This window comes from Strigops habroptila, chromosome 2 (genome assembly GCF_004027225.2).
Source record: "Strigops habroptila isolate Jane chromosome 2, bStrHab1.2.pri, whole genome shotgun sequence".
NCBI lineage: Eukaryota > Metazoa > Chordata > Aves > Psittaciformes > Psittacidae > Strigops > Strigops habroptila.
This window is the reverse complement of record NC_044278.2, coordinates 68,642,923-68,658,524: the sequence shown is the minus strand read 5'-3', so window position 1 is coordinate 68,658,524 and position 15,602 is coordinate 68,642,923. Positions and strand designations below refer to the sequence as shown.

General features: G+C 36.0%; 1 protein-coding gene across 1 annotated transcript in view; it reads left to right on the top strand.

The window, feature by feature from the left end:
- Positions 1-15,602, top strand: part of ITGBL1 (integrin subunit beta like 1) — a 142,312-nt gene that overhangs the window by 69,599 nt on the left and 57,111 nt on the right. Inside the window, exon 7 of the mRNA XM_030473562.1 lies at positions 3,578-3,724. Within this exon, the coding sequence (XP_030329422.1) occupies positions 3,578-3,724 (147 nt within the window). The remainder of the gene's footprint in view (positions 1-3,577; positions 3,725-15,602) is intronic.

The window sequence follows — 15,602 nt, the reverse complement described above, 5'->3', positions numbered from 1 at the left end:
GGGCGGGGGGGGTGGGTGGACTTTTAAAATTAATTAATTCATTCTAAAGCTTTCTTAAAACATGTCTTTTTTTGTATGCCTTTTAACAAAATTCTGTAAATATAAATTACTTTTAGGTGTTCATCTCCCTTCTAACACTCTTGTCTTCAGTGTAACCTGACATAAATTGGAGAATGGTTGAAACTTCAAATATATGCATCTCTCATCTTGGGAAAATTTAAATTTGAATATTTGTTGGGTCAAATTTTATTTGTTATTGCATGTTATATGGCAGGGAGAGGACAAGTGAGAAGAAAAAAATTGAGGAAAAGTGAATTAATGAGTTAATGAAAAGCAGTATCTTGAGAACACCAATCGACTTGAGAACAAATAGAGCATCAATACGTGGAAAATATGAGTGTCTGGTCCAGCTACACATCACTGACTGTACATCTTAGACACTTTCACCTTCCTTTTTTCTTCTACTTGTACTTCAGAGCATTACATTCAAATTAGCTGATGTCCATCCATCCATCCATCCAAAGTTTGCAGTGTATTTAGATTGATGATCCGTCTATTATCTAACAAAAGCTGAGATTCTGAGTGAGACCTTGCATACAATTTTGTATAGTTACTGATAAAGTTGCTAATATTGGGCAGGAGAGAAGGACTTTGATCAATACACAGCATGCAATTTGTACACACAAGAACTTTTTGAAAACATACGAGGGTGGTTTCAAAGGCACTTGACAGATTACAGGTTGTCAGCTCTAATGCATCCTGTAGAAATTTGGTCTGGCTTAATTAATAATAGGAAGAATGCAGTCACATCAAGGAAAATAATGATGTGGTATATTCTCCTCCTATTACTAGAATGAGAGATTCCTCATAGAGAGATTGTAGGAGTTGTCTCTAATAGGGAGAGAAGGCTGAAACAAACATGATATACATAAAATTCTTGGCCTCTTTACCTGTTGTTTTGTTTTGCTTTGTTTTTTCTAATAAATATTGATGAATCACTGGCTAATAAATGATAGAAAAAAAAAGCAGCATTGCTAAAAACCTTCAGTGAATTCATTTTCTTGTTACTGTTTCAGCCACCTACAAATGTTATATAGGTTTACTTAATTAATAAGCTGGAAGGCTGTAGAACTGCAGTTGTGAGAGCAGCAGGAAGATTGACTTTGGGATGTTGTCAATTTTTTAATGTATTATTGTGTTGCTGAGTATGTTTTTAGCACTTAGGGACTGATCAAAATGTCAGCATCAGTTACAGAATACAAAGCTGAAAAACGATGTGGTAAATATGTTCTGTAGTTAAGGGTGAACTCAAGAGTTTCAAACCTAATTAGATTAAAGCAAACCTGTAGCGTCTACAGCTAATGCTGTGTCACTGGAACATGGCTTGAACTCTCTCTTGTCCAGATGTTATTGCCATTGCTGGTGCTGCTGCCCAGGGTGATAATGATTGTAAGGAAGCAAAGTATAAGAAAGTATGGACAATTACAAAGGAATCGGGGAAAGATATTGTCATTTGACATTGGATTAAGGATTGGTATGGTGCTTTTTATTACACAGCCATAACTGTAAGTGAGCAAGCCTTATGAGAAATACAAAAGGAGGTACTCGTATGGCTTGCTTTAAGTAACTAAAACTCATGTTGAAGCATAGCTTAGTATTTCTACCTAATCAGAAAAAATTTTTCTTATTCTTATCCCTTCCCTTTCCACTATGTTTCAGAAAACCCTAATTTAAGCTTAGCTGGCCAACCAAGTATGCATTCCTGAAATAGGTCATATAGAAAATCCATATTCACATGAAGTAGTGTGAACAGTGTCTGTTTAGTCCTGCTTATGTTCATGCCCTGCTGTTAAGTCCTGTTTGAGATATGGACAAGATTCAAAAGTATTAATTTTGGTTTATTGTGGTAGACAGACAGAATCTGAAGTTAAATCAAAGATTGACTAGCAGAATTGTTATTGATCAGCTTTTTATTTATTTATGTGAAATAAATTTACTTAGTGCACAAAGTGTGCACACCTTAGGTTTATCTGGAAAATATCCTTTCTTTTCTCACGATTATTTCTAAACTGATTTAGGATGAATCCAAGATGGATTAGTCACATTAGGGAAAATAATCCAGCTGTACATCAAGTAGAGGTGATACAAAACTTTTCCTGTCTTGCTCTGCCTACCTACTAGGTAAAAATACGAAATCACATTGCCCTGATTAGCAGATTGAAATGATAAGAAATCATGTTTACATGTAAAGACTTTACTGTAACGGAATGAAATGCTATTATGCTTACTTCATAAACTACAAATGACAGGAATTGACAGCCCTGATGGGAGGATTTAACATCACACAACAGCACCTCCCTCCAGAAGCTTCATACGGCTTGGGGTGACTGTCAATTTGCAGTACCTCATACTGGTAACTGGATGCCTTCTTTTAACATCTGAAGTGCAGTTCAGTATGTTACTGAATTATTTTCTTTCATAGGTGTTTGCAACATTAAAGTGATTCTCTTCCTTTAAAGAGAGAATATCTTTCATGACTTGACATAGGAAGAAGAAAGGTTTCCATAAGAAAATGCCTACATTCATACTTCTCATTAGCTCCCTTGCTGTGGCTCTAGCAAAGAAAATATTATATGAAAGAACATCATCCTCTCATAAGTATGTTTACCTGTAAGCAGCTACATATGAAAGCAAAAGAGCATTAGGGTCATGATGAAGGGAAATGGGCAATTAGCTTGGTTTTTCTTGGTCTGGATATATTAGCATTCATATAGGGGAAATAGATTGTTTGGATGGCTTTCCAGGGTAAGGTTAAGTTCTTGCGAGGAATTCACCTCTAACTCTTGGCTGTTTTACACTTCTTTTCTAAAAAAACTTCTATGGAGCTCAGTTGCTTTTCCTCACCTCAACTTGCAGAGTGAAAGTTGCGTTCATGTTGCTATGTTCAGATATGGTCAGGAAGAGTCAAGTTAGCTAATGAGATACCAAAACCACTGCTCTACTGAAATGAGAATTGATTATGTCCAGTATTTTATTATTTGCACATCACAATTTAGTAGAAGGCATTGGTGTGAGACTTGGAACTGGTGTGACTTTGCTTGTCTCTAGTGGATCACATTGATTACAAGTAGATAAAAGATGGTATTGATATATTACTTAGAGAATATGCTGCAACTGTAGTAGAAAAAGAATATGAAGGTAAATGAAATATTGCACTATGCTGGCCTCATTTTTCCAGACAGTGATGAAATGCGTATTTGTAACCTCTATTCCACCCTTTCACATGAGGAATGCATGCCAAGTGGCAAAAAAGCCCTTAACACATGCACAAAAAAAAACAAAAAAATGAAATTAAAGGAAATATGGCTCAAATGGAATGATAGACCAGTGCGATTTTGGGGGGTGGGGGGGGAGGGGGAGAGGCGCAGAAAAAGAAGCAGATATACTGAATTGGTAGTATTTTTTGCTGGTTTGATTATCTGATGAAAACGCAACTTTGAAAAAGTTCATCTAATCATGAGTTTTTAATACCTACCATTAGTACGGAGGCTAATCTTTGACTGTATTCACTGTAAAGGTCATGGGCAGTGTAATTGTGGAAGGTGTGACTGTAAAGAAGGATGGACTGGGAAGAAGTGCGAACATCCACGTTCTTGTCCACTGTCGCCTGAGGAAAGTGCTAAGAAATGCCAAGGAAATTCTAATTTACCTTGCTCTGGAAGAGGTAAGCACATTTCTGGAAGAATTTTCATGCCCTTGAAATGTACTTCCATTGAAAGAATTTTTACAGATGTCCAGCCTTACTAGTACTGAAAAATGTGAACTTTCTTGGCTTACTGTGCATGAATCACACCCGCGTAACTTAGGACTTATGAGAAGGGAGGAGAAGAATCCAAAGGTCACCTATTTTTCCTGTCATCTACTACTTTGTATTTTATTTTACATACCTCAACATTTGGTTTGGAGATTTTCAAGGATGCTTTGAAGTTTACTGCAGTTAAGTCTTTACTAAAGGTACATTAAAAATATGAACCTATTCTATGCATTCTTTGACAAAGACAGCATGAGATTTTCAGCCTGTGTAAAATGTTGTGGCACCACTGTGTAAGAGCTGTTTGGATTTACACTGCCTAAGAACCTGCTCCACTGAGTGCAGGACTGACTTCTAAAATGCAGTTGTTCTTTAGTGCAGTTTGCTAGTTAGCTGCTGGCTTTTCATTTGAAAGCATTTCTTCGTGACACTGTAGCCTTTTCAAAAGCTTTGAGTGAAAAATATACATAAAGTTGAAATACACATTGCAAGCAAAATGAAACTTTTCTCGGAAGGAAAAGGACCTGCTAATTTTAATCTGTCACTGTGTGAAATGTGGTTTTCCGCAGAGAGATGAGAGGAAAGTAAATATGAGACAGATTTTTGCTAGAACTGGTAATTGAAGTTCTGAATTCTCTCCACTGAAGTATTTTCTGGGAAAGGTCTAAAGTTACTCTTGAATTACTGCACTTGACCTTAAATGTAATTTCATTTGCAATTTCTTCTTTCAACAATACTACCTAATACAGTCAAAAATTGTAGGCTGTCCACCCAGGTCAGCACTGGATAATTGTGTTTTTCTCTCCATGTAAATAGGTAGCAGCTCATAACCTAGCAGTGCAGCATTATCTGCATCTTAAAAGTTATGTATTAACAGATTGTTGCTTGCTTTTTTCTTAATTAAGCTACAGTTTTCTTGCTAAAAATTCTCAAAAGCATTTTTTTCTACAAGTTTGGTGAAGCATGGGCATCTGTAGAGAGTTCATTTTATTGTTTGTGATTGTAAGGATAAAACTAAAAGAAAAGAGTGCCAATATTTGATTGATTTATTAATTTTTTTTATATGCTGGCTCACTCTTTTCCTGTTCTCATTGGATGCTGAATGTCTCTTGTCTCATCTGCTTCACTAGGAGTTGCGTATGTTGAACATGTGGAGTCAGTTCTATGATTTAATTGCATTGTGCGGTATGAGAGTCAAATGGCAGAGAAAAGAATTATATACATAACAGCAAGTTTAATTTGAATTAAAAGACAGTCTTCAGTTATGGAAAATAGTGTTCTATTTGTATTTGAAATTTTGAAAGTTTTATTAATATAGTGAGAAGTATTTTTTCTGAAAAAAACCCAAAACCCCAAACAACCACCCTAAACCACAAAAAACCCACCTGAGTATTAATGCTGGCTGTGCTCTCCTGTTGAGATACTGGCAGTGAAATAAGTCCCTTTCAGGTGAATGAATTTGACTGAATGATATGTTGGTCAACATTTTAAAATAAAGTGGAAGCAATATCTGAACAAAAGATATACTTGATAGCGGCTTTCACTGAACTTCCTTTGACTTCCAAACAAGAAATCACCAAGTTGTATGAGCAATGAAATGGCATTCCAAATCCACAGATGTGGATCTAGCACATGGTATGCTAGGGAAAAAACAAAAAATTCCAATCAAATGAAACCTCTTTCAAGTCTTCTGGAGTGGGAAAGGCCACAGACTTGTAAGAGCAGCCCAACTGAAGTCCGTAGGGAGGATATATGACAAGAAAGCGAAAGTTCCAAAGGAAATCAAAGTGTAACTAGCTCTTTCCATTTGAACATTAGTGTTTTGGTAACCTCTTTGCAATATTTTTCTCCTAGTCCTATCATTAGGTACTTTCTAAAAATTACTTTCCCTACAAAAGCATGTTGAGGACGAGGAGGGAGATTCTAGCCAGCTTCATTCATATAAAGTGAATAACCCCTTTTACACTTTTATACTTTTATTCCTGAGAATGGTGGTGTTGTGGTTTGTTGTTTTTTTTTTACTTGCTGCATGACTTTTCACTTTAGATGTAATACTTTTACAGTGAAAGTCTGTCCCTTTTAAGAACACACTGTACAAGAAGAACAGTGTGAGAGATAAAGGAAAAGACACACCAAAAAATCCTTATGGTAAGAAATAAAGAGATAGCATATTGTTGTCAGGATTAAGGGACATGAAAAACCCCTTTTCTTCTGAGAATAGATGAGAGTGCTTTGTTTAAATAACCTTGTTCTCACCACTTACCCTTAGTGAAGGCAGACATCCCCTGGCAGTGACCTAAAGACAAATAAATGACAAATCTTGTTACTGGTGGTGTCTTTTACCATTTTAATCCCTTTTTCATAATTGTTTTTATTTATTTGTCATATGGAGAGAATGAAACTGTTTCTTTATCTGTGAAATGGCAGAAGGGCAGATGGTGGCATGTGCCAGTTCATGAGAACTAGTTCCATGCTATTACCTCTAGAGCCTTGTTTACTATAGTTTCATGTCCTCACAGTTCTGGTTCTTTTGTTCTAAGTGCAGTTATTAATTAAGGACTTTGGGGTCCCCCTCTAGTGTATTTCCAAAACAAACCAACCAAAAAAATGTTCCTATTTCTATCAGGTACCTATAGAAAAACATTGTTTCCAAAATCTACGCTGGTTGTCATAGTAAAGGAAGATGATAGTAGAAGTTGCCATTTGAATTATTCACTATACTTTATATATGACAGGATGGGATTAGAACAGAAAAGTGTAAACAATCCTAAGGTAAAATCTAGGTTACTATCCCCACTACCAGCTCTTTATTACAGCCTCTAATTATGCAAATCGCACTGTTTAATTGAAGTGTAAATTACTCTAATGTACATAATCTCTGAATTTGGCCTGCTGTTTTCATTCATTTTCCATGACCCCTGCATTCTGAAGGAGGTCTTAATTAAAGTGCTATAGTAGACAGCCTGGCAGCAAGTAGTGTTATTAGCTGGTGTAACAAGAACAGAACATAAATGCAAGTCATGAGTCACGTCTCTAGATTTCACCTCATCAGCTTTGAGACTGAGCTCCGTTATGCATCTGTGTGCTTCAAGCAGAGAGGCACTCTAACTGTACTAGCACTTCAATGCCGAATGAGCTGGCATAACAATATTTGTTATAAAATTTGATATACCCTTATATGCTGGACTGGCCCTCTGAATTCCACTTGTAGTCTGTTGAAGACAAAAGGAAAAATATAAATAAACAGTTGCATCATGCTCCTGCTAGATTTGTCTATCGGTACTTTAAATCACTGATTTTAAGCTGCTGCTCTGATTCAGGCTCTGCATGAGCCTGTCTCTCTCTCTGCTAATTGAAGCAGGATCCTCTGAAAGCTGCCTTTTATTAGGAAAGGCAGTTTGGAACTGCTGAGAATATTTCACCTTTTTCCATTCCTGATTTTTTAAAATGTATAATATTATTATTAATCAGAAAGTGTTCAGGAGCTCAATGTTTCAGTATTTCTGTGTAGAGAAAGTTACTTATTTATCAGTGACCAACCTACAGCATTTCTGGCTGTTTTTTTTGCCTGTTACTGTTGTCTTTTTGAGGAGAAAGAATCCAGGGACAGAGGAAGCAAGGAAGGACTGTAAATCAAGAGAATATTTCATTTCTGTCTTGAATCCATATTTGCAGTGCCTATAACACAGTAATAAATAAATGGTTCACGAAGTACTTTGTTTCTGTGTAAGTATTTTTTTAATCTGTTCTGGTGGAAGCAGGGTGTGTTGGAAGTTGTCTGTTTCTGAGACGTGATACTGTAAGAGTGAAGTAGTTCACAGAAATTTCTGTAAAAGAATTTGTTAATGTTCTGAAGTTTCCCACTTGTTTCACAGTGCTAAGTTTGAGAAGAGGTAAAAAACAGAGAAAAAGTAACATATCTGTTTTAGGATGATAGTTGGGAATTAGGGCTATGGGATAAAAGCCCACTATAACAAAGGAATCTTTAAACAATGGTGTCTATGTCTGGAGGAGTTACAACCATGGATGCCACTTTGCAATAAGAATAACTTGACATACTCTTTTTCTGTATAGCATTTTTTGATTCAAATATCTTTTATTTTATTCTCGCCAGTGAGAAAGGTAATGTAGGACAAAACAAATGCCGATGTTTAAATGGGTATGCAAAAGGCAGGCACAATTATTTACATCTTATGTTATATATTTATTTAATTATTCATATGTGATATATTCATATATAATTATTATTGTGTGGTAGGTGTCTGCTATAGACCACCTGAGCAAGAAAGGACATAAATTAAGCCTTCTTTAGAGAGCTGAAGAAATCCTCAAGATTAGAGGCCTTGTTTGCTAATCACAGGCAATGTCAGTCACCTTGAGATCTACTGGAAGATCAGGATAGCTCAATGCAAGTAATGTAGATGTTTCCCATATCTCTCAAGCCCCTGATCTTCAAGGCAGGGTTTGAGGAACCTTAGCATATATAAGTCCATGGGACCTGACGAGATACAGCCTAGGACCCTGAAGGAACTGGCAAATATAGTTGCCAAGCCACTCTGGTGAAAAGAGATAAAATGAACCGAGAAATTTTTTGTACTCAGCAGCAAAATCTGCCCTAGGCCACTAGCCAGCCAACTTGTGTGATTCTGTTTCTAATGAGCCATATGCCTATTGGAGTGTATTTGGAGGCGTGGGTTTAGGTAGGGTTAATCTGATGGATAAGAGTGGGTAGGGTACAAAAGGCATAACTATGTAAAAAATTGGACTTACTAATTTCACAGGTCAGGGAGGAGTGTGTTTTTCTGATGGCTCTAAGCATTAACCACATGAAAGATCCCTCTTATTCTCCCAGTTGGTGCTTCTGAACTGCTACCATCTCTGAACACCTCACATATTTACTTCTGTACGTGATGTGGTCTTCCTTATTCTTGTTCCTTTGATTGTAATTCTTATTCCAGCAGACAAAGAAGACCTCTTTCATCTGTGAAAGATACCTGTGAAAGAACTTGAAGGCCAGGACTGCCTTCTCTCTGACGGCTCGTTATCATCTGTACATAGTCTGCTCTATATCCCAATCTTGCTTAATTGTTCTTAGCCTGTATCTTCCCATTTTCAATTGGTGGGAGTCTTGCTGTTTTCTAAATGTCAATATTCAGTGATAGTGTGTCTATTGACACAGTTGGCCTTTTTTTCAGGTACCCTTGTGTTTTCAAATTGAGCTTGGCTTCTTGTTTAGCAGAGCAGGAAACATAATATAGAAAGCAAGCTGAAAAATATATTCATAAGGTATGTACCTTATGTCTATATAATATAAAAAATATCAGCATTGAAATTGTTAACCAGAAAAAGAGTATGTGAGAAATAATAGTTTTGCTGTAGCGTTGTGTGTGAATTTGGGTTAAACTTCCAATGCCTGTTCTCTTTACATTCCAGTGAGATGTGTATCTGTAGATGGTGCATATATATTAGAGGAATACACCATATGTTAATAAGATGAAACAGATCACAGTCTTAAATGATCAGCTTATGCTGTTTATAACTGAAAGAACGTGGTTAGTATTCAAAAAGTTCAAGAAAATCTTACTTTCAAGTGCTACGCTTTGCAGCAGGCTGGCAATTTTGGAACATTACACTGTAGTGGATTGCTGTAATTATCATAATTGCCATTACCTAATCAAGAATGGACTGGCACTCATTTGTGCTCGACATCCTCAGAATCTTTTGTCTAGTCTGTCTCTTTCATTTGATCAGATAGTGAGCTGCATATAGACCCTCAACATATCAACACTTTTGATAGATGGTATATGCTTGTAGAGTCTAGAAAGGGAATATATTGTTGTCGATGCTAGATGAAGAAACTGCCTACACTTAAGCACTAAATCCTCATAGTTGGAGGTTTGAGGTAAAATGTTGTTAGTTTCTGCTGAAGGATGCCTAACATTAACATGAAATATACTTGCTGTTTCAATATACCAAAAAAATCATAAAAAGGTAGAACATAAGCTATTTGTTCAAGTCAGAGAAGATATAACCATTTAAAATTAATAATAATTTAAAAAAGTAGATTAGATTTTTGCTGCTCCAAGTTGTTGTTGTATTTTGGTTCACTTCAAAGGTGATGTCTGACCTGAAGTAAGGATTTATCAATGTCTTGAGTACTTGCAGAGATATGGGAATGATTCAGACTACTGAAAAAAATATTAATTGAAATGTGCAAGGGTAGTTGTATGAAGGAATGTTTATGCAATGCATACAACACAAAAGATAGATGCAGGTTCATTTTACATTTGTGGACAGAGAGCAGCTATTTAAAATGAAAGTACCTTTGAACACCTTCTCTCTCATAACTTTTATATGTCAAGTATTAGTAGTTTCATCACAGTAACAGGAGACATGCCAAAAGAATCTCTGCTGGGAAAAAAAGAAGCAATTGAAGTGTGTGTATATGTTTATGTGTGAGAGCTGATTAGACTTCGTAGCTTGTTGATTAGAACAAATACCTGATCTAAATTCCTGAAGTTGTACATTGCAGCAAAAAGTGAGATGGAGGCCTGTATTGTCCAAAATTTCTGTAATAAATGATAATGTAGTAAAGGTATATATATCTGTGTATTGGAACATTATTGCATGAGTCATTTTGAAATGCAGAAATGACTGGTGTATGCACAAGAGAGCATTTTTGTTTACCTGTGCAGCTGCCAACAGGGGCGAAAACCAAAGTCAAGTTGTTAAATATACGCTAGCTATTGTAGACACAGTAGAATATTCTGAGTAAGTTTAATATCTTGGATTTATCTAGACATCACAATGTGAGATATTTCAGCCTGTCTTTTCAGTGGAATGAAAGTACCTCTGAACTGGAGGCAATTTGCCCATTTCGTCTATATTTCTGTGTTAACTGTAGGATGAATTGTCATCCTTCATACTTTTCCCTACTGTCTTTAAAGAGAATGACCATCAGGCTAACCTTTAGATGCCTGCATTTGGGTTCTGTGAATCCCACCAGTTTATGGAATTATTTACCCCATCTGTAATGTTTTACTATAGTAAAATAAAATGCATAGAAGCCTGCATGGGCTGGAGCAAAGAACCTCTGCTGTTGATAGGTAGATATAAGTACTTTTTCTGAATATCTTGTAGTTTCTGGAGTGTTTTGAGATGCCTTAGAAGTGACATCTAGACTAGTAAATTAGATAGTGCTACAGATTATTCCCAGGCACCGCAATTTGCTAGCCTGTCATGTCACATTGTAGAACAGCCACTGGACCACTTTTGCCCTGTGCCAGCTAGTATCCTTTCCAAACAATTCCTGCTTATTGTTCAGGAATTAGCATGGGTTAGTGACTGGTCCAAGTAGGCAGTCTGGGTGAGGCCATCTTCATGAAAGACAGCTTGGTAGTACAGGTGCCAGTTCTTCTGTGCCAACTGGCCTCAATGCCAGGGAACAATCCCAATCCCATTTAATTGACTAGTTAAAGAGACATTTCTCAAATACTGTACTGTTGTTATAGTAATGAAGATTGACCTTCTTTCTGCACTGTGGTTGGTGTGCTATCCATGTAGTCCATGGGAAAAAATGAAAGAAATAAGTTTTCAGCACACCTTCCCAAGGACCCATTGTCTGCTCTGAAGCTGTTACCTGCTCTGTGCCTTCTCCAAGACAGCAGCTTGTGTAAAATAAATGGATCAGTGCTGTCCCAAAATTGTTTTTGTATAGTGTGACAGAAGATTAATATATTTCCAGGTTGACTGAGTAGTTTGATTTCTTTCTTCTTTGGTGCTTCTTTTGTGAAACTTTTGTCTTAAAAATACCTCAAAGGCCCTGAAAATACAAATGGAAACAGTTTTTTTAAGCTGAAAACTGTAAAGAATTGGAAATGTTCAGATTGTCTGTGAATACCATGACATGTTGTTTTCCAGAATTTGCTTTTTGGAAAGGAAGCCTTGACTTCATTGCATCAGTTTAGAAGTCTGACTTTCCACGGTACAAAAATGACACCCTACTTCTTTTTTTTATAATTATTATTTTTTAGCTGGATTTAAACCTTACCAGATTCTAGCCTAATCAATGCTTACTTGCTTATCTGTCTAAGAGTTTCCTGTTTGAGGAGTTCATTATTTCTCTCTTCAAGTATGTTGCTATATCACGCTTATGGTGCAGAACGAGTTATTCCACTCCCACGTACCTGAGTATTAGTACAGTGCATTTGAAGCATATAGGTACAAAGACTAAAAACTTTAAATTCTGTGAGGGTAAAACTATTAAAAAGCTAAGCAAACTTTATTTTTCTGACAAGCAAAAATAACCTTGCATGTTTATATCAACAGTTATGTTCTGCTTTAGTTAAATTCTAAAGTGCTGTTTGCCAGCTGGATGAAACACCGACTAATATATTATTAGAGATGCGGTATTTGTAAGAGTCAGAATGCTATCAAGGTAATTTATTAAGTAATTCAGTGAATCTCATTTCCAAAGTATGTAGGCTTTTCTATCAGGAACAAAGGTCCATATACTTTTAGCAAAGTAACTTTAAGAAGTTTATACATTTAGCAAAAGCAGAATTTAAATAATCTCAATCTTGATATTTGAACTGAATTTTTACTATACTACTTTCTGAGGTTGCTTATTTGGTGTGAAGGTACACAGTGATCAGTTATATGATTTATAAGGAAAAGCCAGCATTTTGCAAAAACATGTAACATTTGAATATTTTTTTCCCAAGAAAACTAAAAAGGAAATGTTATGGGTTGCTTTTAAGAATGTCTTTAAAAAGATGTTCTATAGAAAATTAGTTCTTTAGTGTTTAAAAAGTCTATCAAACACTTACTGATAAAACTGAGCATTATTTTTTATGTGGACAGTGCTTTTAAAGTATTTTGTTCCCTGTGCTTATATAAACAGTTGCATCATTGCTTTGCATAGGAAACTGAAATGATAGTATAAGCTTCATGAGAGAGAGAGAGAGATGTGGAATTGTTTCCCTACTTTTAAGTGGTTTCAGAGAGATTTGCGCACTGAGAACGGAGTACAAACTGGACTAAATATTTTAACTGGAAGCAAGGAACCTGGGGAAAAGTGAGACTGGGGGGAAGTATCTATACTTCTGATCTCTCCCTGAGAATTTTTGCAGTTATCAGTGGAAAGTGGGAAGCGTAGTTAGCAGCTAAAAGCCTAAATACTTTCTTTGTTAGATAGAAGTCTAAATATTGTCATAAGACCTTGAGAAATAACTGTAACGTAAAGTTGTTTTCTGCAATTTATGTTTGGAGGAAACTGGTGCAAAGTTCAATGACAGTTCGAAGTCAAGAAAAGTCAGGCTGAAAGCCAGTCTCCATACTGAGGAATTCCTAACAAAGTCTTCTTTCAACTCAAAATCTTTGTACCAGAAGTTGGACATGTCTTTCTGAGATAGTGTTTCACAAAGAGGAACTAGAATTTGCTGTAATACATTGTCATTTTTGTTTCCTGAATACCACTAATGTATTTCTTTCACAGGAATTGCTACAATTTTTCAAAATAATAGGCCCATGAGTTCAAATGTTCTGCCCTTTCCCTGCTATCTTAATTTGTCCAGTGCTCAAAATACTTACAGCAGACAGCTTTGTCAGTTGTTAGGAAAATTATTTTGTGGCACACTTGGGGGCTGGTATTTGTCTGTTGTCTCTTTAGTTTGTCATCCAAATCACACTTCAGAAAGCAAATAAACCACAACATAACCCCCCCAAAAATAAGTACTTCTGGTTAAATTATAATTTTTGTGAAATTTGCTGGGATTTCAGCTCTCCAGTTCTAAAATTGAAAGCTTAGTGGTGGGTAAAACTAAAAAACACAACTATCTTACAATTATAGAGGTTTTCAGAAAGATAGAAAAATATTAGATCCAAGAAACTGCTGTCATAAAAATATTAATACTTGCTGAATTTATGCCCTCTGAGACATGGAGGCAGAGAAGGGCAGACAAATGAGATACTAAACATAAATGGTTTTATTTTAAACTTTGAGGTTTTTGTTTGGTTGGGTTTTGTTTGTTTGTTTGTTTTTTCTCATGTGTCATAGTCATGGTTTTAAAGCCCAAGTATCTGAAGACATGCTGTTCCTAATTTTTTATGAAGTGCAATATGTACATCCTTCCTGGTTTTTTGTACTGAAATTATTACTAGCTGCTTTACTTACTTCTTATAAATCAATTGTTGCCTAAACATCTGTTTCAAAATGACACCACAGTAACAATGAATGTTTTCACAATGTTTTGGAAAGTATGATAGGGAACTGAACATGAACCTCTATGTGTCTAGTGGGGTCCCTTTCTCTACCAGTTTACTCATGAATCTGTTATCTTCATCTTCTGTCTCCTTTGGGCAGACCAACTTTGGAATTGTGTGCTTGGGGTTAATTTTTACTATTGTTTGCTTGCTATACATGCCTTCTCATTGTGAAAGGTGCCCATTTTGTAACTGTGCCAGTATTGTGTATGCTTACAAGGCTGTGGAATATACATAGACAAAAAATTCCTTCTAACTGGGTCATGAACCCAGCCTGTTATTTCCTGCCAGGGACGTGTTTCCAAACATAAGGCAATGATTAAGAATAGACATTGAAGAGAAACCTGGAACATAGCACCTTGTTTCAAATTTAGAGATTTCTCTTCCTCAATGACCTTTGGACTCATTTGCAGTGTGTGAAGGTGGCAACCTAACCACACCTAACTTGCAAACAGTGCTACTTAATGTTATTGCCAGTAGATGGCGTTCTTTATATTAACTAAATAACTAACTATTTGAAACTTTTTTTGGTCTGTTTTTTTGTGGGGAGTGGAGAAGGAAAGGTATAGACGTGTGATTTTCAGAGTGTTCATGGAGATCATACATACATTCTATTTTGAAATGTTTGACAAAATTCCTTACTTCAAAAAAGCAATATTACCTTTATTTAAAGTGAAAATCATTATAGATTCATTTAATGATGCAATTCAGCTGATATAGTAATTTTTACTTTTATTTGGGGTGATGAAGAGGAAAGGATTTTTCTTTTCCTCTTTTGCAAGGTAAAACAATATTTAATGGAAGGCTTAGAGTTTAATATTGCTGCTTTCATTCAAGAAAACTTCTTTAAGATATATTTGTTTTGCCCTACTGCTTACTGTCTGCAACACCTACAGACTATAGACACAAACATTTTTTCTGTACTAGATCTGTAATGACCTGTGGCAGAGCTAGGGGAATAACCCAGCAACCTGAGTCCAGGTGTAATTTATAGCTCACTGACAGTTTTATTTCTTTTTTTTCTTTTTTTTTTTTTCCCCTTTTTGAATACTTAATCCAAAGACCACTAGTTAAGAAGGAGATGTATACTCTCAACAGATTTTTTTTTTGACCTGTTTTAATGGATACTGAAATAAGACAGCTGGAAGCCAACAAGATTTTTAGTGCAATAGTCATATTGGAATTCATGACCTTTGCAATGATAGATGAGAAACTGAAGTGTAGAAGATATTTCAAGAGCTATTGCATTTGAAAATGTATTGTGTATTCCACTGCATAAGCCAGATATTGATCCTTGTGGCTTTTGAATATGTTGAATGTTCATTTCACAGGCACCAACCAGTAGGTAGGAGCCAGACATCCCTGAGGATGTGTGCACTAGAAGTCTAATGTCCCCTGCTGGGGGTTCAATTTGCTATCACATGTGAACTTAGTCCATCAATTTATGCCTGTACAACTACCATTTACCCAGGTGTGAGCTCGAGGTGAGTGTGAGCAGCCTCTCAAATTCTGGGCAAATGGAGAAAAT